This window comes from Metarhizium brunneum, chromosome 7 (genome assembly GCF_013426205.1).
Source record: "Metarhizium brunneum chromosome 7, complete sequence".
Classification (NCBI taxonomy): Eukaryota; Fungi; Ascomycota; class Sordariomycetes; order Hypocreales; family Clavicipitaceae; genus Metarhizium; species Metarhizium brunneum.
In genome coordinates this window covers 1,559,305-1,581,475 of record NC_089428.1, presented here as the reverse complement: position 1 = coordinate 1,581,475, position 22,171 = coordinate 1,559,305, and the positions used below count along the sequence as shown (strand labels likewise).

At 48.9% G+C, this 22,171-nt stretch overlaps 9 protein-coding genes across 9 annotated transcripts; 5 read left to right on the top strand and 4 right to left on the bottom strand.

Annotated features, from left to right (window-relative positions):
* Positions 1-28: 28 nt before the first annotated feature.
* BCS1 (Mitochondrial chaperone BCS1) lies at positions 29-1,420 on the bottom strand (the record flags this gene model as incomplete). The annotated part of the gene is made up of 1 exon (XM_014688343.1): positions 29-1,420. The coding sequence occupies one exon, from the start codon at positions 1,418-1,420 to the stop codon at positions 29-31; it is 1,392 nt and encodes a 463-aa protein (XP_014543829.1).
* Positions 1,421-3,519: 2,099 nt separating this feature from the next.
* On the top strand, positions 3,520-4,820 carry fbaA (Fructose-bisphosphate aldolase; the record flags this gene model as incomplete). The annotated part of the gene is made up of 4 exons (XM_014688344.1): positions 3,520-3,627; positions 3,707-3,817; positions 3,870-4,643; positions 4,731-4,820. 4 exons carry the CDS (start codon positions 3,520-3,522, stop codon positions 4,818-4,820), a joined length of 1,083 nt encoding a protein of 360 aa, XP_014543830.1.
* Positions 4,821-5,317: 497 nt separating this feature from the next.
* On the bottom strand, positions 5,318-6,642 carry kes1 (the record flags this gene model as incomplete). The annotated part of the gene is made up of 2 exons (XM_066131809.1): positions 5,318-6,502; positions 6,577-6,642. 2 exons carry the CDS (start codon positions 6,640-6,642, stop codon positions 5,318-5,320), a joined length of 1,251 nt encoding a protein of 416 aa, XP_065987895.1.
* A 1,424-nt stretch (positions 6,643-8,066) lies between these two features.
* On the top strand, positions 8,067-8,716 carry G6M90_00g110270 (uncharacterized protein; the record flags this gene model as incomplete). Its single annotated transcript, XM_014688346.1, has 2 exons — positions 8,067-8,133; positions 8,196-8,716. The coding sequence occupies 2 exons, from the start codon at positions 8,067-8,069 to the stop codon at positions 8,714-8,716; spliced, it is 588 nt and encodes a 195-aa protein (XP_014543832.1).
* Positions 8,717-9,647: 931 nt separating this feature from the next.
* NAA16 (N-alpha-acetyltransferase 16, NatA auxiliary subunit) lies at positions 9,648-11,956 on the top strand (the record flags this gene model as incomplete). The annotated part of the gene is made up of 3 exons (XM_014688347.1): positions 9,648-10,551; positions 10,611-11,720; positions 11,790-11,956. 3 exons carry the CDS (start codon positions 9,648-9,650, stop codon positions 11,954-11,956), a joined length of 2,181 nt encoding a protein of 726 aa, XP_014543833.1.
* Positions 11,957-13,779: 1,823 nt separating this feature from the next.
* On the top strand, positions 13,780-15,490 carry LCB5 (Sphingoid long chain base kinase 5; the record flags this gene model as incomplete). Its single annotated transcript, XM_066131808.1, has 4 exons — positions 13,780-13,885; positions 13,941-13,991; positions 14,055-15,061; positions 15,122-15,490. The coding sequence occupies 4 exons, from the start codon at positions 13,780-13,782 to the stop codon at positions 15,488-15,490; spliced, it is 1,533 nt and encodes a 510-aa protein (XP_065987812.1).
* Positions 15,491-16,186: 696 nt separating this feature from the next.
* G6M90_00g110240 (uncharacterized protein) lies at positions 16,187-17,173 on the top strand (the record flags this gene model as incomplete). Its single annotated transcript, XM_014688349.1, has 2 exons — positions 16,187-16,296; positions 16,363-17,173. 2 exons carry the CDS (start codon positions 16,187-16,189, stop codon positions 17,171-17,173), a joined length of 921 nt encoding a protein of 306 aa, XP_014543835.1.
* Positions 17,174-18,914: 1,741 nt separating this feature from the next.
* On the bottom strand, positions 18,915-19,456 carry G6M90_00g110230 (uncharacterized protein; the record flags this gene model as incomplete). The annotated part of the gene is made up of 2 exons (XM_066131807.1): positions 18,915-19,125; positions 19,350-19,456. The coding sequence occupies 2 exons, from the start codon at positions 19,454-19,456 to the stop codon at positions 18,915-18,917; spliced, it is 318 nt and encodes a 105-aa protein (XP_065987793.1).
* Positions 19,457-20,730: 1,274 nt separating this feature from the next.
* dim-5 (Histone-lysine N-methyltransferase, H3 lysine-9 specific dim-5) lies at positions 20,731-21,908 on the bottom strand (the record flags this gene model as incomplete). Its single annotated transcript, XM_014688350.1, has 3 exons — positions 20,731-21,197; positions 21,254-21,855; positions 21,898-21,908. The coding sequence occupies 3 exons, from the start codon at positions 21,906-21,908 to the stop codon at positions 20,731-20,733; spliced, it is 1,080 nt and encodes a 359-aa protein (XP_014543836.1).
* Positions 21,909-22,171: the final 263 nt, after the last annotated feature.

Here is a 22,171-nt window from a genome sequence, read left to right as displayed (position 1 = left end):
ATGAAACCACAATGAATTATTGGTCAAATCATTTGTGTGCTGTATCAGAAGCTGCATCATCTTCAAATTTTCGGGGGATCAACCCTTGAGCCATGTCGATGGCTCCTTGCATATTGCTCTTGTTGAACAAGAACAGACCCTGAATTGCCGCCGTACTCGTCCGCCGGTTGGAAGGAGTGCCATCGGGGCTCGTGCCAAACAATCCTAACTCATCCAGGCGACGTAGAAAGTGCTCTTTCCTAGAACCACTGTTGTCCTCATCGCCATAAAAACGATCCCACATCTGCCCGGCTTGGTATTTAGTCGCTTCACCAATCCTCAGCATCATGTCCACACGGCCAGGTCGGATCAGTGCTGGGTCTAGTCGCTCGATGTGATTCGTGGTGAGAAAGGCTATCCGCTCTTCGCCGGCCGCAACACCATCTAGTGCATTTAGTAGGCCGGAAAAGGTGACGCTTGCACCACTATACCCATCAGCATCACGCTGCCGACGGTTCACAAATGCAGCATCCGCATCTTCCAGGAGCAACAAGCACCTCTTAGGCAGCTTTGTCAGCAAGTACGCCAGTTTGTCGTCGGTCATACCCATTTCACTGAGGTTGATTGTGGCCACACCAAAGTCAAGTTCGCCTGCCAAAGCTTGTATGAATGAACTCTTCCCACTTCCTGGCGGCCCATATAAGAGATAACCTCGCCTGTACGGGATCCCACGGTCTACATACCATCCCTGGCGGGAGAGAAAGTCTTTGACATCCGCAACAATGCTTTCCTTGACCCCATCGTCCAAGATCACGGAACCAAGCGGCCTTTTCTTTCTCGGATCACCCAAAGGAGCCCATTCCATCCCTCGAGCCGAGTATACTACGGTTTTCCCTTCGTTTGCCTTAGCAGCCAAGCGATGAGCCTCGGCAAATATTCCCTCGAAAGTATGGCGATAGGCCCAAAGCGTTGTCAGCTGAACGATTTCGTGGGGCTCACCCGTATTCATATTGGCGGTGCTATGCTTTTCCCGGCTAACGGCAATGTATGCATTGCCAAATTTAACCACATGTCGCCCATATCCGGGCTGGAGGAAAAAGCTGGCATTGACAGGACCTCCAGCATAAGGGCCTTTTGTGTGTGTTGTCGTCGTGGTAACAGACAAATTATGAATTCGGGTGATGCGGGAGGCGATGAAACCAGCGGCCTCACGCGGCTGAGATAACCAAGCAAGGATCCAGGGATAGGCGGGATCTTGTTTGCTGATCTCAACGTTGACGAGGAGTCGTCGCCGAGCAGCTCCAAAGGCCACAATAGCGCCCCTACGAGCAAAGGCAGCGGCAGCGCCGATAGAGGCAAGACCGATGCCGCCTGCGAAAACCGGGTTATCGAAGAGAACGTCGGGGCTGAACAGCGAGGCGGAAGTCTGTGGTGTCGCCATACTGTATCCTGGACTGGACACAAGGCCCAGATGGCGGGATTGGAGGCAAGGTAGATCAATTCTTATGAGATGTCAAAAGGTACAATCTCGGAATGACTAAGCGGCCTGGTGATTCAGACTATTGGACAGCCGAAAAATAAGGCGTGGTGCCAGACCCGCATATCATGCACATATGCATCATGTCAGTGTGTGTAATTAATTATAGGAAATGCTCGCAAAATCTCCGGGTGGCTTTAAAAGCATACCCTAGGTATATCTGGTACAGATTGCATGACCATACCCTACGAGCACCATCTCCCAATTCGGGCTCAACTGGTTCAACCATTCCAATATTATCGTAGCAAAATAAAAGTAGATCCGCTGGACTTGGCGGGAAATCAAGCGTTCTGACCGTCTGTGGCCATACTCTGGGTGAATATACCTTTATCTGAGTACCTACACAGGTGCCTAGATTTGTAATTCACTTGTTGGAACATGGAATGTACGTAGTTGATGCCCTACCAGTGGTTTCGCCTTCGCATAGGAATGATGGAAGACTCTAGTACTGTCAATGTTGGAGCCTTCCTTCGGTGGAGCAGCCGAGCATCGAATGTTGAAGCAATTGCCCGTCGACGCCCGGCAGAATATCTACCCGACTTAATATATGGGTGGTATGGCACGCGTAGACAAATCACGGCGCTTGCTATTGCACATGGAAATTGTTCCGTTCGGGGGCGGGGGCAAGGGCCAGAAGAATGTTCTTGTAAATGTAGACCAGGCCATTCATGATGGGACTCGGATACCACCAACCAAAGGGTCTTTGCCCTCCATGCTATCCGTCAACGGTACAAAACTCAAGCCTGGCTCGAGCGGAAGAAAGACGAAGCAGGATTAAATTTCAACTTCAATACCTTTCTCTTAGCGCCTCAGCGCAGGTAGTTAGAATGACTCTCCGTTGAACTATAAATACCCAGGTATGTACTTACTGACGTAGGTAGGAACATTGAAGCTCATGCGCCCTAATTCCAGAATCCGCACCCTCGCCGGCGCTTACAAGAGAGCGGGAGACAAACAGATCATATACTAGCAGGAATACACGGCCATCGCACTCTGTACCGTGGTAAACTGTGGTACACCCGGCAACGCTACGCAAATACTACATCTTCCCAGAAACTGTGCTGAGATTGGGTTGTTCAGATGTCCCGTATGTTTCCGTCCAACAAGCCGAAGCGTCGGTTACAACAGGAGGCTTTCCCGGGAATGACGAGCCCCGTGCCGACTTCCTAAACCCAAAATTTGCTGCCCCGCAACCTCCTCTCTTTTCCATGTGGCTTCCTGACTTTGTTCCTTTCCCCTCTATCATCCATCCAGACTGACTTCGAAACATCGAACGCTCTACCAACATCTCACTCTTCACCAATTCCATTGTTGGGTACTTGTGTAAGTGTTGAGCCAACCCCTCTTCCCCTCAGACCCACCAGACAGTACGGAGTTAGAACCAGCACTTGTGTTTTCGGGCAACGGCTTCATCACTCGCAACGGACCGATCAAATAATAGCTCAAGCATGTTACCATGCGGTCAGTAGCCTGAAAATCGTGGGTCAGTCCAATGCCAAACCTCAGATGGTCAACAGTCCTTGACTCGGCGCACCAATTGGCAACGAGGGATATTTGGACCGCCCGGTCGCCGGCCTCCAGACCTATTGTTCTGACCTCATTCTTGATGTCATGAGCTCTCTGAAGGTCCAGTGGTGCTGCTTGGTGTGCTTGACCAGACATCAATGATGGAAGGGCAATCTCAAGGCACCATCGGCCCTCTTATTACGCTCAGTGTGCCCCCCTGGCTGCCCCTCCAAGTTGCGATAGCGATAGCGATGCCCCAGTGCTACCTAAAAACACCGGAAACCCCCACGCGCCCCTTCATCCTACTTTATCTACCCCTCCAATCCCACAGCATCCAAAAACTGAGCAATTTGCTGACCAAACTGGTACTTTCTCCCGATCTCTAGAAGTGCTCACACCCTCTCTGTTCCGATCCTAACCCATTGCTGTCGACTTTCTCATTTTCTCACAACGCCAATTGACAGTCAACTCAAATATCTTATTCTACAACCGCGACCATGGGCGTTACCGATGTGCTGAGCCGAAAGTCTGGCGTCATTGTGGGAGACGATGTCCTGAGACTGTTTCAGTACGCCCGGGAGAAGCAATTTGCAGTCCCCGCCATTGTACGTCTGCGTTGAACCCCGGCATTTATTAGTGCTTCCTCGCTATATTCTCACAACGCTGATCCCAATGTGATAATAGAACGTCACTTCATCCTCAACTGTGGTTGCGTCCCTTGAGGCTGCCCGCGATGCCAAAGCTCCCATCATCCTCCAGATGTCGCAGGGAGGTGCTGCTTACTTCGGCGGCAAGGTGGGTGTACCATCTCCTGGCTTTTGCTGCGAGGCTGCTGACATTGTTTTAGGGTCTGAGCAATACCGACCAAGCCGCTTCCATCGCTGGTGCTGTTGCGGGTGCCCAATACATTCGTAGCATTGCTCCCTCTTACGGCATCCCAGTAATTCTCCACACTGACCACTGCGCCAAGAAGCTTCTGCCATGGCTCGACGGCATGCTCGACGCTGATGAAGCTCACTTCAAGGCCCATGGCGAGCCCCTGTTTAGCTCACACATGATCGATCTCTCAGAGGAACCTGTCGATTGGAATATCGAGACTACCGCCAAGTATCTTAAGCGAGCGGCTCCGATGAAGCAGTGGCTCGAGATGGAGATTGGCATCACTGGCGGCGAAGAAGATGGTGTCAACAATGAAGACGTTGACAACGCGTCTCTTTACACCCAACCTGAGGATATTCTCAACATCTACAAGACCTTGTCTCCCATCTCTCCATATTTCTCTATTGCTGCTGGCTTCGGTAATGTCCACGGCGTCTACAAACCCGGGAATGTCAAGCTCCACCCCGAGCTGCTCGGCAAGCACCAGGCTCACGTCAAGGAAGCCATCAAGTCCAAGGAGGACAAGCCTGTTTACTTTGTCTTCCACGGTGGCTCTGGGTCCAGCAAGAAAGAGTACCTCGATGCCATCAGCCACGGCGTCGTCAAGGTCAACATGGACACTGATATGCAGTTTGCCTACATGAGTGGCATCCGCGACTATATGCTGAACAAGAAGGACTACCTCCTCACTGCTGTTGGCAACCCCGATGGCCAAGACAAACCCAACAAGAAATTTTTTGATGTAAGTGCTAACCTTCAAACGATCTGTTTTCGATGTACTTGCTGCTTCCATTCCGTGGTCGAGAAGCTGCTAATGTATAGGATTTAGCCCCGTGTTTGGGTCCGCGAGGGGGAGAAAACTATGTCTGCCCGTGTTACTGAGGCTCTTAAGGACTTCAGCTGTGCTGGGCAGGTGTAGGTACTTGCCTAAAATACGAAAACTTCTCTATGTTGTGGTAGGGGCGGTTCGGGGGCGTGATGACTACAAACAGTTAAGAATACTATCAGCTGAATTCAAAATGGAGTAAAATTAATTGAAAAACTCAGCGACATCGGCTAATGTTAGAAAGTGACTTGGTTTGATTTATGTGCTCGAGAAACACATTCATTACAACAACATCCAGATTATCCACCATGCCCACCCAATGATATGCACAACTTATTAAAAAACGCATAGAGAAACCCATGATCATCTCAGCCGTGTGCAAATATCAGGGCCAGTTGCAGACTTTTGCGAGATGTATTCGCCTGTCGCCAATTATGCCGCATTCTACCAGGATGTTCCAGAATAAGCCACAGAAAATCACAACATGTGGTGCAAGATAGCCAGGTACATTGTCTCCGATAACAGATCTGGCAGGCGACATAGCTGCAAAACGAAACGCTTGATGATTCGTATTATCCACACCCAAGGGTCTACTGTCCAAGCACTTCTTTTTCAATCTCCTGTACTTGCTCGTTGCTGAGCTTTTCGGCAGACGCCTTAGCGGCTTTCTCTGCATCGAATCTCCATAGGCCACCTGTCTTATCCTCTTCACCATTCAAAGGAATCCCAGCAGCATCGCCTAGCTCTTTCAGAACCTGGTCCTCAGCTACGGACGAAAAATAACGCCGCTCCCAAGTCCGCTCCTCAGATCGTTCCTTATTTCGCAGATCTCGCTGGGCTTGCTCAATTTTTCCTTTTTCAACCGACACCGTATCCATATCGCCGACTTGAATAGCTTTCGCAACTCTAGCCCAAGCCCGACGAGATTCGAGAGGGTACTGATCATCTATATGGGAAACGTTAAGCTCAGTCTGAGCGGTCCCAACGGCGTCATATGTAGCAAACAATGTGGCTGGTGAGTTCTTCTTGGCAGGACCTTCATATATCTCAAATTCTTTGGTCCATTGGCCTGTAACGTTATATAATACTTCTTTCTCGTTGCCTGTGGGATAAAGAGTAGCGATAACACTATTCTTCTTACCCGACAGCCAGCCCTTGCCACTGTAATCGATCTTGGCAGTATAACCGTTGGAGCTACTAATGTAGCTTGACCCGTCTAACTCGACAAAAGGTGTGCCAAAAATAAGACCCTCGATATGAAGAGATGGAAGTGTGATTAGATAATGTTCATGCTCTTGTTTATCACGAGGTCCAACCGGGATTGTCAGCACGGCGTGACCAATTTGCTTTACAATGATGGTGCTTTTAAACGTGGCCTTTTGGGCATTGTATCCTTCCAGCTGAACCCCAGTCTTGTCGTTGCGGATGCAATACGCAGTCGCGGGAGGATGGTGGCTGACTTGTTCCGAAATGAGCGTGGTCTCTCCAGCTTCGTCAGTCCAAGTGCCTAGGAACAGCTCGCCAAGAAACGGGTTCAAAGGCTTCTTTTCGTTGCCAAACTGTTCGCTTCTACTGGCATATTGATGTTTAAGTGTTGAAAGAAACCATTTCAACACGAGAACAGCGCGCCTGGCGGGGTCGGCTTCAGCAGCAGGAGCGGTGAAGATGGGCGGATGGGTTGCCCAATATGAAGAGAATTCGGTCAGAGATTGGGACGACAAGATGAACGGCGGCGCAGTGAGAGACGAAAGATCCCCGTTAAAGGAGGCGATTGACTTAATAGGAAACCGTGTCAGCTAGGGGTCCTGGGTGCCGCGTTCATAGGACAAATGATGTAATGTTCCCGTACCTTCAGGAAGGCTGACCAGCTTCCACTACTGGCTTGCGCCGCAGCCGTGGATCCAGAAGACGACATGGCGGTTCACAAAGAGAGGCAAAACTCGGTCCGCCAAACTTGAATTCAACAGGAATGGGTTGAATGAGATGAGTGGTAGCTGGCGTAGGCAATGATGGAGTGACGGATCTGCCAGCAAGTCATGTAAAACGGCAAAATCGTGGCGTTGGTGGAATTTTGTTGTCAAGGGTTATGCGGAATCAGGCACTTTATTGTACTAGTCGGCACAAGTCAAGACGATTCGTCGGTCATGTCAGTCTATGCGTCCAGAGAGTGGGGGAGGGAAACTGTCTTTAGCCAAAACAGTGCGTTTGGGCATCGTATCACGTACGATAATATAGTGTATGACGCCAATGTATGCTTAGCGATAGGCTCATATATATCTTGCCATAGGTTTTAGGTTAGATGAACAAGAGAATGTTGCTTTGCGCCCTATCGATAAAGAAATAACACGACAACCGGCTTTTGGAAACCTCAGCATGACCAGTTTGCCTTGGATCACGCACGTAATGTATGTAGTGCTCCCTGTAAGTTTGTGTAGTGGCTGGCCACACGCGACACTGCTCTGTCCATTGGCCGCAGAGCAATTTTTGCCCCGCTCCTGCTCCCCCCCTCGCTCCCCCACTGTCGTCATCCAGTTCTAATGTTCTTAGCTTCACAAAAGCCACCCCGTTCCTGCCGCAGATCTCAGCTACTCCTAGTTTGTACCAATTGCCAGTGCACCTACGATAATGCCGAAAGTCTAACCAATGCTTTCAATATTTGACCAGGAACTTCTAATTTGTCTTTGGTTTCAATAGAGATTTACTGCTGCCTACCTGCCTAGCAGGTACCTAGGTACCTACCTAGGTAGGTACTTAAGTAGGTTTATGTATAAATTTGTAGTTAAGCTGGGCAGCGCGTCAGCCAGTTTTGAGGAATCAGGGCAACTCGCCGCTGGTACAAGAAGCCACTGGTCATTAGAAGCCAGCTCTTCTTCGGCTCGCGAAATTCAGAGGATGCAAGACAGTCTCTGGCCAGTCACAAAGCTGCCAACAACGTTAAGTATCATACTGCACAACTCCACTTTATTTAGGCACCAAATAACAGGCACTACTACTCAAGTACCAGACGGTACGGAGTACATGGAGGCAAGTCCCTGCAGGTGGTGGGAACTTAATAATCAATATGCGCCTACTCCGGACATGGCGGCTGATTGAGGTACCTGCACGCTTTACCATCGCTTTCCAACCTCTACTCGCCTTTAGAGAACTTCGGCGACGTAACCAACGTACCTTGGAGGTATGCTTCATATATAACTACACCCAAAATTGGAGTTTTTCATTTGACGACCTCGTGACTTGCCGTACAAACTGGATATCTTTTGGAAATCTACATCGGCCGCCTCGAACGGCAACGCTCCCGTAGCTGCCGCGCAGGCAGTACAATCGCGTCAACCACACATTATGACTGAGCTCCCACATCGACCAAGCCTATCGCCACAACTGTGCTTCTCGTCGGGGGCTCTTCGTGGTATATTCCATCTCTTCGTATGCGTATACCGTCAATAGTAGTCTCTGCTGACCGGCTTGCAGACTTTCTTCGACTCTCGAGATCGGCTGTCGACGATACCATCACAGAGAACCTGAATGCGTTGGTTACGCCTTCACATCCTGGATTCGACCCGAGCTCAACGTCTCAGAGAACTCCTGCTTCCGGCTCGCGACCTATAGGCTCTGAGGCTTGCAAATCATTCAAGACAGCGGTGCTTTTTCCAGCCTGGCAGGCCAGAACTGAGGTATTGAATTACTGCGCACTTATTGCGGCTAGCCCTGATCCTGATGACCCAGAGGCAACCCTACGAGACATTGAAGAGCAGAAGAATCGTGAAAGAGTCGTAGATGAGCGACTAGATCCATATTCGAGCCGATTCTTTCTCCGGGAACCTCGAACCCGGATTCTGGCCAGCCTCGTCCGCCAAGAGCGTGGCGTCGAAGAAATAATACGCAACCGTACTTGGAGTGTTGTTCAGGAGCGATGTAATTATTCTCCTCACGATACCTGGCAAGCCGCTATGAGGACATGTGGGTTTGATGATGGTTCTAGGAGTAATTGACCCAGCGGCTTAATCTGAAAGAGATGACTTTGGCTACTGCACCAAGCCTGCATTCAAAAAAAAAAAATCCTTGTTAAAGATCTCATGTATAACAGGGCGCAATGTGTGTGCTATTTTGGGTTTTCGGCGTGAGTCACTGGCACAAAGTCAGTGGGTTTAAGTTATAACACGCAAAGTACCGTAGGTGAGCATTGACTCGATTAATTATTGACGAGGTGCAAAATGCTCGTGCTAGCGAACCAGACACTACTACACCGCAGGAACCTATCTACTAAGTAGGTACCTAGGTAACTACCTACTTACTTAAGTACCTAGGTGCTTAAGTACTTAGGTAAGGTAAGTTAGGTATCTTGCCAGGGACTAATAATATTCAATGTTGGAGTAGCCACCAGTGACCCGAGTGCGCGTCGATGTGTGTGTGCTGCATTTTGGTTAAGAACCCCCACCTGTCTCGCCCACTTCCACCTGCCCACACAACTTTGAGCATGTACTCCGTCCTGGAGCTGTTAATACAAACACCAGACTCATCCGAAGATCCGCCGATTTCAGAGCCAAAAAGCTTGGTTTCTTACCACCGCAGCAATAAGATCTGCCTGTCCGCTATCGCACCATTTGACGGCAGTTGCATATCGCCAGGGCACATTCCCCTTCTTCGGTCGGCGCAGAAACAATTGTGATACTATTTTAATCACATGCCATCAGTTGATGTTGGCCAACTCACTCTGTCGGCTACCATACCCCCAGCGCCCGTCCACCAGTTTCGTTGCTCATACGTCAGTAGCTACTAAACCAGAAAGCATTCCTGGAACCAATTTTCAGTCGGGTCAATCTCTAATTTCAAGATCGCGTATAGTATTGAACAACCGCAAACTCTCTCCCGTCTGTGCCGAAACTCCCATCCTCCGAAAAAGTAGCACAGATCACCGTCACCATGCCGCAGCAACTTGCGCCGAAGGAAGCGGCGCAGTTCCGACAAGTCATCCGCAGTTATGAAGACAAACAATACAAGCGTGGGCTTAAAACAGCAGATCTCATTTTGAAAAAGAACCCGAAGCATGGAGACACAATGGCCATGAAAGCCCTGATCCTTAACAGCCAGAGCAAAACCGAGGAAGCATTTGCTCTCGCCAAGGAAGCATTGACTGCGGATATGAAGTCACATATTTGTTGGCACGTCTACGGGCTACTCTATCGTTCGAATAAGAATTTCGAAGAAGCCATCAAGGCCTATAAGTTTGCTCTCAAGTTGGAACCAGAGTCGGCACAAATCCAGAGGGATCTGGCAATTCTCCAGATTCAAATGCGGGATTTCCAAGGGTATATTCACAGCCGCAACTCCATGCTCCAAGCTCGGCCGCAGCTCCGCCAGAACTGGACTGCTCTTGCCATAGCCAATCATCTCGCCGGCAATCTGGCCGAGGCGGAAAATGTCTTGACAACCTACGAAGGCACTCTCAAGGCTACGCCGTCACGTAACGATGTCGAACATTCAGAGGCAGTCATGTATAAAAACTCGTTGATTTCTGCGCAAGGAGACTGTGGGCGTGCCCTGGAACATTTGAATACTGCATGCAAGCACAATCTGGATCGGCTGGCCGTGATGGAAAGCAAGGCCGAATACTTGGCCAAACTGGGGCGGAGTGAAGAAGCCGCTACGGCTTACCGAGCGCTGCTCGATCGAAATCCGGATCATGCAGTGTACTACGAGAAGTTGGCATCTGCTTTGAAAATTTCCCCAAATGGTTCAAGGGCACGAAAAGCGCTGTATGATGAGTATGCGGAGAAGTTCCCCCGATGTGATGCGGCCAAACGAATTCCCCTAGACTTTCTCTCCGGTCAGTATAAATAATTGGAGAGCCTTCACTTTTTCGATATGACGGCTTACAAAAAATAGGTGACGAGTTCAACCAAGCAGCCGAGGCCTACCTCACGCTAATGTTGAACAAGGGCGTGCCCTCCACGTTCGCAAATTTGAAGCATCTGTACTCTGATTCGGTTAAAAAGAATGCTCTAGCTTCGCTTGCGGAAAAGTACCTCCAATCTGAGTCTACGCTATCAACTAGTAAGGACAAGGGAGAAGCCGCGGCACTCTACTTCTTAGCTCAGCACTATAACTACCATCTCAGCAGAGACTTGACCAAGGCTATGAGCTACATTGAAAAGGCCATTGAAAAGGATCCCAAGAGCGTTGATTTTCACATGACGAAAGCGAGAATCCTAAAGCACAGCGGTGAGATTCAGAGGGCTACGGAGATGATGGACATAGCGCGAAAGCTCGATCTCAAAGACCGTTATATCAACAGCAAGGCTGCAAAATATCAACTTCGAAACAATGAAAACGATCGAGCGCTCAAGACAGTCGGCTTGTTCACACGGGCAGACACTGCAGGGGGTCCATTAGCAGATCTTTTGGATATGCAGTGCGTCTGGTATCTGACAGAAGACGGTGAGGCTTATGCTAGACGAGGAAATATAGGCCTCGCTCTGAAACGCTTTCATGCCGTGGCTAACATCTTTGATGTTTGGCAAGAGGATCAATTTGATTTCCACAGCTTCTCCCTAAGAAAAGGCCAGATTCGAGCCTATGTTGAAATGATTCAATGGGAAGACCATATCCGTGACCACCCCTTCTATTCACGGGCTGCACTCGATGCCATCAACTTATATGTGGAAATAGCAGACAAGGCGTCTACAAATGGGGTCAATGGAAATGGCGGTGAAAATGGAGACGATGCACTGGCGAAGAAGAAGGCGGCGAAGAAGGCGAAGAAGGAACTTCAGCGCTTGGAGAGAGAGGCGGCCGAGAAGCAGGCCAAGCAGGACCCAAACAAGGGCACTCAAAGTGGTGAAGCGAAGAAGAAGGATGATGATCCGTTAGGTTTGAAGCTTGCTGCTACCACAGACCCTCTCGGCGAGGCGATGAAATTTCTCAGTCCACTACTCCAGGCTTGCCCAAGGAGTATCGACGCTCAGCATGCAGGTTTCGAGGTTTATATCCGCCGACGTGAGTGATGACGGCCCAAGTCAACTAGCCATTTTTTCTCTGGATCAAAGTATAACTAACAGGTGGCAGGAAAACTCCTCCCGGCGCTTCGATGTCTTCATTCTGCATTGGCAATTGACCCCTCGAATCCCAGGACAAAGGAACAGTGTTCTGTATTTGAATATACGTTCAAATCCATCGCCAATCTACCGCAAAAGGTGTCAGAAGCCTTGACTACGGAAGTCAAGGCTCTTTGAGAAGGGATATTCAGTCCGGAAGACAAGAATGGGATTGCCATTTAACCCTTATTTATAGCGACATAGTGTGGAATGAGACGGTCTCATTCTTAAAACAACGGTCGAGCGCTGCAAAATCAATTGAGAAGGAGAGGGGTAGCACAGAAGGAGATTTCGCAATTATGATGGCGACCGGCGTGAACAGGCATACTTACCTACGGGTCACTACAGCTGGATATGGTGATACGGCGTCTTGTGTTGGGAGCACTCCGGGACTCCAATATATGGCCTTATCGCTGTAATTTAGAGCTGCACATGGTTTCTGATGTGACGAAGGATCTATAAGCCACGTGAGGGGATACAATGTATGCTATTATTATATCAGTTAAACGTCGGATTCGAGAGGTAGAAGAGTCCTATGTATAAAAAAAAAAGGTCGTCATTCAGCGCGTACAAAGCCACTGATCGTGTTGAGCTCGCCAGACCTAAGCGAAGGGGACATTAGTAAGAACACTAATGCGTGATCACAAGAGGCTTGTCCAGCACTTGAGATCTTGGTCATCTTCTTCAAGAATAGGTAGGGGCAGGACGAAAGATCTGACTTGACAAGTTGACCCCCTCCACAACTTCGTACTGCGTACCTCTCCGAATGAGAACATGTGCAGGTGGCCATAAAGCTACGGCGCATCAACTTCATTTGGTCGGCGGGTCTGGTGCCACAGGTTGTTGGGATCTCGTACGGACTTGCCTATAAGGGTTCAAATTTCTTTAGCGGCCGATGTGGACAAGCGACTCCAGGTCAGTAGGCGTCGAAAGGGCCGTGAGAGTTACGGGCTAGGGTTCAATTCACTCACATGTACATACTCCGGACTTTAATACCAGGTAAGTTACCTAGCCCCTACCTAAGTACCTAGGTAGGTATCTATGATTTAAGCCGTAGGGACCGTGGAGACTGAGGGAGCCCGCGCAGTCCGAGCGAGCACTTGAAATGGAACGAACTCCGAGACTACAAAGGCCCCGCTGGGCTCTGAGGCTCTCAGGTGCTCGCCATCCAGATATGCCAGCCAGCAGAGTAGCGCTGGTGCTGCTAGTTTAAAGTTCCAGTTAAATGTAGTCATATTGAACAGATCCCCCATCGCTACTAGATACTTTAGGTACCTAGTAGAAGAGGCTGAGGCATCTGCGCACCTGGCTCGGTGTAACAGGATGGTGCGGTCACTGGCAACTACGAAGACATATTTCCTTATCACCAAGTCTACCATAAAAAGACACAGAGAATTGCAATATATTTTAGTAACACACGGGATAGTCGACTTTCTTGTGTGCTCAAATAATTTTTTACCAGACCCTAAAGAACGCAGGTAGGTATCAAACGCCGTCACCGGTTGGCCAGATCAATGCTGGTTGGTTACTTGGAAACGTACTGTACACTCAAGTAAGTACAGGTACTTTTGCTTTTAAGTAGCACTGAGGCCGTCAGTCTTGTCGGCAGGGTACAGCCGACCGCGGACGACCAGACAACATACCAGACTCCTCCAGTCCCCTGGTCATCCTTCCTGGCTTCATTTTTTCTGAGGAGCCTGGCATCTGTCTCCTTTCCGCGCAGCCCGTACACTGTATTCTGTCAAGTTATTGCGCGTCCTCTTTCGCTCGTTTTCTTTTCTTTTTTCTCTTTTTCGATCCCTCATTTCATTTACTTGCTTAGCCTATCAAGTTAGCCCTGTCAAGTTGGCAGAAGTGTGTGCAGGCACTGGCGCCGCAACAGACTCACTTTGCATGCTTCCTTGCCTTGTGTTTTTACGTCTCTCATGCAAATACCACCCCTTCCCCCCGGGCCAGCAGCAATGGAAAACGGAAATGCTCCCTTCATAAGGGACGCTTTGTATATAAGTATGGACGAGAAGAAGACTTTGTCTCTACCTGCAAGCGGGAACTTCCTTACAGTTTTTGGTAATACCTTCAAATCAATCAACTCTTCAATGTCAATTGTATTGACATTTGATAGAGCCAATTTCTAAGAGCAGACTTCGATCGGTCTGCAGATCTATCCTGACAGGTTAGAACCTCCAAGGCATAGACGCCCGGTGAGAGTGAGGTGGCTAGCTGACATGAATAGTAGATTCCTCTGGCAAGCGACAGGTGCCACTTTATAACGTCGTATGGATAGAAACTGCCAATGGTAATATCTTCATTGACTATGCGGCACAGTCGTCAAAGACGCATGTCAAACTTGAGAGGTGGGCATTTGCGCTTGCGAAAGACAACGAATCTCCAGGTAGCTCGCAGCCAGAAGAATTTGCGGCCCGTGTTCTTGAACGGGCATATGGGGATTCTCAGCTTCGAAAAAGAGCATATGTACTCATTAATCCCCATGCCGGCCCAGGAGGCGCTCTGCGCAAATGGAGCAACGAGGTCAAGCCACTTTTCGTTGCTGCCCGCATGGAGCTGGACGTCGTCACATTGACACGGGGCGGAGAGGCCACAGATCTCGCTGAACAAGTCGATATTGACAAATACGATACCATTATGGCATGTTCTGGCGACGGCACTCCTCATGAAATCTTTAACGGCCTGGCAAGGCGTCCTGACGCTGCCCATGCCTTGGCCAAGATTGCCGTCAGCCATATTCCTTGTGGGTCAGGCAACGCCATGTCCTGCAACCTCTATGGTTCATACCGACCATCGTTTGCGGCGTTGGCAATCATTAAGGGCATCACTACCCCCCTCGATCTCGTCTCCATTACGCAAGGCAGTCGTCGCTTCCTGTCATTTCTCTCCCAGTCTCTGGGGATCGTTGCAGAGAGTGACCTTGGGACTGAACATCTTCGCTGGATGGGCGGTTCAAGATTTGAGGTTGGTGTTTTGATGAGAATATTTCGACGCCGATGCTACCCATGTGATTTAGCTGTCAAAATTGAAGTTGGTGAGAAAAGCGACATCAAGGCTCACTATAAGTGGCATACCAACGGTGCAGGGGCCAAACAGCTCCCTCCAGATGTTGTTGCTACAGGACAAGTCGGCAGTAAAGGTCTCCCGCAACTCAAATACGGCACCGTTCAAGACCAACTACCAGATGATTGGGAACTTGTGCAGTACGATAAAATTGGCAACTTTTACTGTGGAAATGTAAGCTGGCCCGGCTATTATCTTTGTCTTTCGTAGCATTTGTGACTAACTCCAGTGCAGATGGCCTACATGGCACCGGACGCAAACTTCTTCTCTGCCGCAATGGCCAGCGACGGCTGCATGGACCTTGTTACAGTTAATGGGGATCTCTCTCCTATCACGGCCACTAAGCTCTTGTATTCAGTCGAGTCTGGAAAATTCTTCGACAACCCACACGTACAGTATAAAAAGATATCTGCGTACCGCATTGTACCCAGAAACCAAAAAGATGGTTATATTAGTATTGATGGCGAGAGAATCCCGTTTGAACCTTTCCAGGCCGAGATACATCAAGGCTTAGGAAGGGTCATTTCCAAGAGGGGGGCATTCGAGGCAGCCGGCCCGGCGAACTGGGATAAAGTGACGCTGGCGGATCGTATGCACGCGTAGGCACAATTGCGACTGGAAAAATGTGTTGGCGACAAAATTATGTTTAGTGGGAATTTTATCGAATGTCGTGGTGGAAGAGCTTTGATACCCAATTGTACCATACCACGAGAAGCAAACTTTGGTGGACACAACAGGTCCATTCTTTATGTGCCTATTTACTGAAGGGTAATTCGAGATGTGAAAATTGGCTGAGGACCTGGCCGTGGCCGCACTATTACAATATGTACTAATCATCTATGACTTGACATTAGCTAAAAAGCATATGGCACATAGTCTATTTGTCAAAGTGCCTCATACATGGCCAAAATCGTGATACTATACTACCTAGATAATTATATTGCGTTTAGTTTCCAAAAACACAAAGTTATCAAAAGAGTGTGTTTGAATGGTTCTCAAGCGAAATTTGAATTTCAGTTAATGGCTGCAACATGTCGGTGCTGTCTGTACCCATCCTCTTTATATATTATTCCAAGCTAGCGCTCCAATTTCTTGCAGGTTAATGATAAGATAAACCAGACCTGTGGAGGGGCAGCTTCCCCGAGCTCTAATAAATTCCACTTCCACCCACACTTCAATCTTCCCACTCGGTGCTACTAGAAGCAAAGTTCGTATACTGATGCGCATGCGACTATTTAGCGGAACAAACATCAGGCTAGGCAATTCGTCAATAATCGTGTCAATTTAACTTGTTTCACCATGCCTGGTCGAGGAAGCAAAAGCTCGTTGTCAAGTTCTTGGGGCCGGCTGAAGCCAGTAGAGCAAGATCCTCTGCAGAGCATGGGGTTGCCATCAAAAGGAGATACTCGGTGAGTCCTCGCAGACGAAACCAGTGTGAAAGAGACTACGGCCGGTGCTAACCCCCGGATATACAGATTGCTTGACTATAAAACACAAGAGAATTTCTACACCAATATTGTGGACAAATACATGGCATTCTGTTCCGAGGCGGGGCAACGGGACGAGCTTCTACGCCGCTTATCTTCCCTTCATATTGATGCGATGCCCGCTGCCGATAGCCGTATACCAATCCCTCAATATACTAATAGCAGTGCTGGAGCCTCGCGTTTCATTCCCACCGACAATATGTCAAGCGCCAACGATCTCTCCGGTATTCTGGTAGCTCTACGAAAACTCAGAGAAGGCATTGTCGCTTCAAGCCGTGTCGATGAGTTTTCGGCACAAGCATACTTATTTTGTATACGCTTGTCTGTTTTGGCGAAACAGCCAGAATCATATCATGCTGCTATATTACACCTTTTGCATGTAATTCATGTTAGACACCCGCTTACATCATTGGAAGTTCAAGAGGTGGCTGGATATCTTGTGCTGGACACAGCGTGTCGCCGACGACAGCTTGCGGAGGCAATTGCGATTCGCCAGCAGTTCAAACTGCAGGATGAGAAAGTAAATGCAGTCCTTCAGGCTATCATACATGACAATTACGTCCTTTTTAGGCGAATCCAAAAAAATGTGGACGGCCATAAAGCTCGGTTGATGGAGTGGGCAGAAAGGGATGTAAGAATACATACTCTCAAGTGTCTCGGGCGAACATACCTTTCTGTGGACTTCAAGTTTCTAGAGGATATCACAGCGTCTAAATGGGAAGATTTGACAAGAAACGATGGCGTGGGGTGGGAGCTGGACAAAGAAAGAGTCATCATTCGAAAATTCAAGACTCGGTGAAGCTGTTTCGCTTGGAGAACTTAGGTTATCTTAACATTACAGGGCTCTTCCGGTTCTATTACCTCAAGCGCAAATGCCTGGGAAATATTTAGTGTCGAAATGGTAGGCACAGGGCAAACCCTCTTGGTAAAGCCTGGCCAGCACGTATCGCATCTCCGGTTGATAAAACCAGCTCGTCCTCTTTTGCCCACACGCACGCGGGCTTGTATTCCCAGAGCTCCTTAAGTAGTCGCTTATTGACTTTGACCGGTGCAGTCCTCCGTTGTCGTAACTTTCAACACAAACGTGGAAGGCCTTGTCGATTCCTTCAATGGTTCACAGCAGCCAGATTCTCCACGGCCAATCGTCTACTTACTCAGTTGGGTGACCGCCAAGAGCAAACAAACAATTATTGCTGGTAACGGAGCCGCTGATATTTCCTCCAAACCCCAGAAATTCAGGGTACGAACTCACGATCCAATGATACCCCGCCGACAGGCTACAAATGACAAACTGGGTATCTCGGTTTTTGGCAGCTTCAAGACACATCCGATCGGGTAGGAGCGAGCGTCTTTGAACTATTGATGCGCTTAATAGTGGTAGATATTGGCTACAGTGGGTTTATGGTTTACTCGTAAATATATACTTCCATTCAGCCTAGGTCTACATGCATTAAACTCTGAAAAGGGAGAGTTTGGCATAATCCATGGATTCGATAGACGCAACGACATCTCGTCCGCTGCTGCCGTCGAGACAACAAGTAGCGGCGATGTAAGGAAGGAATACCAGCTCAACCTGAGGAAGAAGTAGGTGGAAACCATCGCTGCAGCTGTAGCGCTAATGCGTCAACTTGTGAAGCAATAAACTTCATTCACGAAATTGGAGACGGATAGGGGAAGACTGAACCTGTCGGCGGAGCTCTTATCATCTAAAGGTTACCACATGCAACATTGGTTTACAACCATAATCTTGCCGACTTGAGGAAAAGTGGATAGTGGACTTGGGGGTCTCGAGAACCATCGCAAAGCTGCAACACCGATCGGACATTCCATGAAATTCATAGCATAGACGTAGCGTAAGTTGCGAGCGATTGCCGAGCAGAGTACATATATAGCGCTCAACAATATCAGCCAGATTGATTGCGAGGAATCTGCAACACTCTTTAGGGAAACAGCACCACCCAGACTACAAGAAGTACTCCGTATCAAAACTCCACCTGCTCGTGCTTAATCGCGTCTGTGGTAATTTGAAGCCTCGGGCTTCAATCTAGTTACAGTTTTTCCCACTCTCATATCTTTATTTCGTCCTGGAATCCCAAACGCAGGTGCTAATGGGTGATTCGGTACCAACTACGGCAAGGACCAGATGTCTGGACTCTAATGTAGAGTATGTGTCAAGTGAGTCCTCCTGAACGATCGCCCACCCATCCGTCTATGCAGTCCCAACTTTGACTTGCATTGTTGTTGAGCTTTATCGAATACTTCACCACATTCTACACCCGAACTGGCTGGTTTCGGTAGTTTGGTAGCAAGGTAGACATGCCCTCCAATCTCCGTTAACCTGGTCTTCGTTCTACCGGCATAGAAAATCTATGCTAGCATGTACCTCGTCCCACCCATCAATCGTAGATAGATAGTGTTCCAAGATGTCTGTGTTAGCCTGTATTAAGCTAGGTATGTTGATGTGTTAAGATTTCGTGGTCATACGGCGTTGTAGAATGCTGCATCCGAGATCTGAAAGATGTTGGCGAGTTGCTTCAGGATTACTTCTTTTCGTAAAATTGGACAGCCTTCTCCAGTTCTTCGAGACTAGATCTATCCCCGTATACATCGAGAAGGGCATTATTTCGACGTTCCAGTTCTGCAGCTTTTGTTTCAGCTGCAACAATATCCGCAATCCGGCGTTCCCGTACGCGGCCTATGTAAACGTTGGCAATGTACCCTGCACCGCACAAAACGAGAGCAGCTTTGAGCCTGTTTGCGCGGACATGAGAGGTATATTAGCTGTAGCACTATGCATAGATGACGAGGGGGTCCGGAGTAGCTGTCTTTTCCACTACTAATGAAACATGTAATTGCTATCGCCGAGGCATGCACTAGCACACCACATTATATTACCATACAGAGCGCGATGGCCAGATACCTTATCCGGTCGACTACTTTTTGCTTCCCCCACTGAATGAATGACAGATACTTACCATCGAAAGGGGGGCCGGCGAGACTGCCGCAGGTGAGGGAGGATGCTCGGATGCACCCTTGCAGACGTAGAAAACACCCTGTTGTATAGGGCCGTCGTGTATATCATGCTGGGCAGTCGAAAGGTTAACATGTCCGAGAGAACACAGCACGCGGCGATGCAATCTCTAGTCTTTAAGTATACCAGTCTCCATTTGTCGGGTTCGAGTGGTCTGATAATGACCGCGGCGAAAAGTGCAAAGGAAGTGAAGAAACGCTGCTGGTTTAAAAGCCCGCCCCCTGTCCCCCGGGCAGGCAATCGGGTCAGCTGTTATTTCACTCCACGTCTCCAAAACTATCCACTCACGCACCGAACTGCTAGTACAGTACGGAGTACGTCGTCTCTGCAGGAGAAAATTAATGGCACACGATCTTCCCCTCACTACTTCAGTTGCCAGCGAGTCTTTCAAGCCTGCCCAGCACACATCTTAACCCAGAGACTGGATGACAATTGCGGGCAGGAATCTATATCAGACTAGGTGTGTTATTTTCTGTACATACATAAATATCTAGGTAATGAAGACCACAGGCATAAAAAGTCGACGTGACAGTATTAACTCGGATCGACGGGCACCTCAAATCCCTGTTCTCAGGAGTGGTCCCATCAACCCAAGCGGGCAACATGATGGCGGAGCCATTGCTGGGGCCCCGCCTTCTGCACCTGTCGCTAGGTGGGAAAGGCAATGCCCCTCGGCTGGGCCCGGCTTTGGTTTCGGCCTAGCCCATCTTAGGATCTTAGCCTCGGACAGACACGGAGCCAGCCCTCCTCCGGATCTCACCATGTTCGGAGAGAAACAGTGTCCATGGTTGCCATGTCATGCCACTCTTTGCCTCCCCTGCAGATTATTAAGATGATTAAGGCAATAAAGAATCTAGTTACGAAGAGTGTTATTGGACACTCAGATACGTGTTCTAGCTTTACGGTATACAGGACTATGGACTACATAAACCAGGGCTTTTTTTGGGGGAAACTAAGCATCATGTCCACTGTCCTGCTGTTAGTCTAGGAGTGTTTTTGGCTGCCATGAAACATAAGGGTGATAAGGATATCCTCTAGATCCGTACCAGTCTATGCTTTCATAGTTGCGCCCATAAGTCAGAGAGTGAGACCAAAAAAACACTTTAATTTTAAAGGGAATAGCTACTATGTATCTCTCGCCCTAAATCGAGACGCGGATTCCCCCTAAGGAGCTCGTAAGTACGTCTGGTGTGATCTTACCATTTCAGTCTGCTTTAAAGTGAAGGCTGCCATTTGACATTAACCAGCCACCATGATGCCGTAAGCAATCGATGATGTTTGGCCTTGACTTTTAGACGTCAGGGATACCGCTGCATTCAAGGCCTCTACCACAAAAATCTCCTACATTTAGAGCTACCACACAGACACTTCGTCATATCTTCTATCTTGCCTTCTAGCTCTTCAGAATCTCCACTCGCTCCATCCACGTAATCAAATGTCAGCTCCTCGGCCCTTTGAATATCCTTTATAGCAAAGAGGGCCAAGTCATGTATATGTTTATCTGCGTGGTCCCCAACACGAGCAAAAATTCGCATATTTGGATCGCAAGAGTGGTTAATGAATCGGGTAGGTCCCGACATAAATTCCCCATCCACCTCGAGTGGAGGGCCCTTTAGTCGGGCATCCAACGACTGAGGGTCCGTGAATTTGTCCAAGGCAAAGAGATATACATCTTTTCTGTGATAAACTACAGAGGCATCTCGGCGTCGATCAGCTTCGGCGGACGTGATGACTTCGCCAAGGTAACGGTCCACAAATTGGCCCTTCTTAATTGACTCTTGAGTCCGTACACCTGCATGTGTCTGTTGTCAGCAAGTCAATTTATACCACAAAATGGGTTCAGCTTACCCCATCCACGATCTGGTGTACGAAAGATTTGAAGCGGCACAGTGCGACCACGTTCAACTACTCGGTTTGGGCAATCTGGGGAGCAGGCACAGCCTTGGTGACATTCATAGAGTGGCAGCTTGGACGTATGGAGTTTTGATCGCAATAAGCCGGCCTTGTGTCCGTGCGTGTGGTAGGCATATGCCTTCTTCCGTGCTGGTGATAAGGACGCTCTGGTGGCCGAATCCAATCCACTGTGGTCATCATCTGCATCGTCACTGGCTTCGTCTTGGTCGAGATCTGCGAGACATAGACAGCCCGAGTATTGGCAATCTTCATCCTGACCACAGGTGCAGCCGCTTCGGAAGCTAAGGTCGGCTGCTGTGACGCCAGTGCCAAGTACGACGCCATTGATGAAGCGAAAATTTTGGGGTAAAGTTTGGCTGTCTATTTCGTTTACTACGGTGATGGGGGCCGTTTTGTGTGTCGGGAAAGACCGCAGCTGGCACCAGTGACAGTTTTCCTTCTCATCTTTGTTGTCCTGTTTTGATGATTTGGCACGTATCAGTCCCCGAAAAACCTTTGTTTGCATAGGGCACGCCCCTCGGATGTGGGTTGCCTTTCTGGTACACTGGGAAGTTAATAGACAGGGACATCTAACCTACATCTTTGCCATGGTGGAAGAAGTGTCTGCTCGTGGCATCTTCCATCGCGCAGTGTGGTGTTTGCTTACGGGCTTCGGATGTGCTTTGTTTTCGGCGGTTGAATCCACACAAATCGGTCACCACGGCACACTCTCCTCTCCATTTCCAAGCACTCCAAGTTGTGGGGGCTCAGTATGTATGCTTTGCCAGTGGGGCAGGGTAAGTAAGTACCTACTACTAGTAGGTATCTTAGGTAATTACTTTGCAGTCACTTGCGAGCCTGGCAAGCTACTGT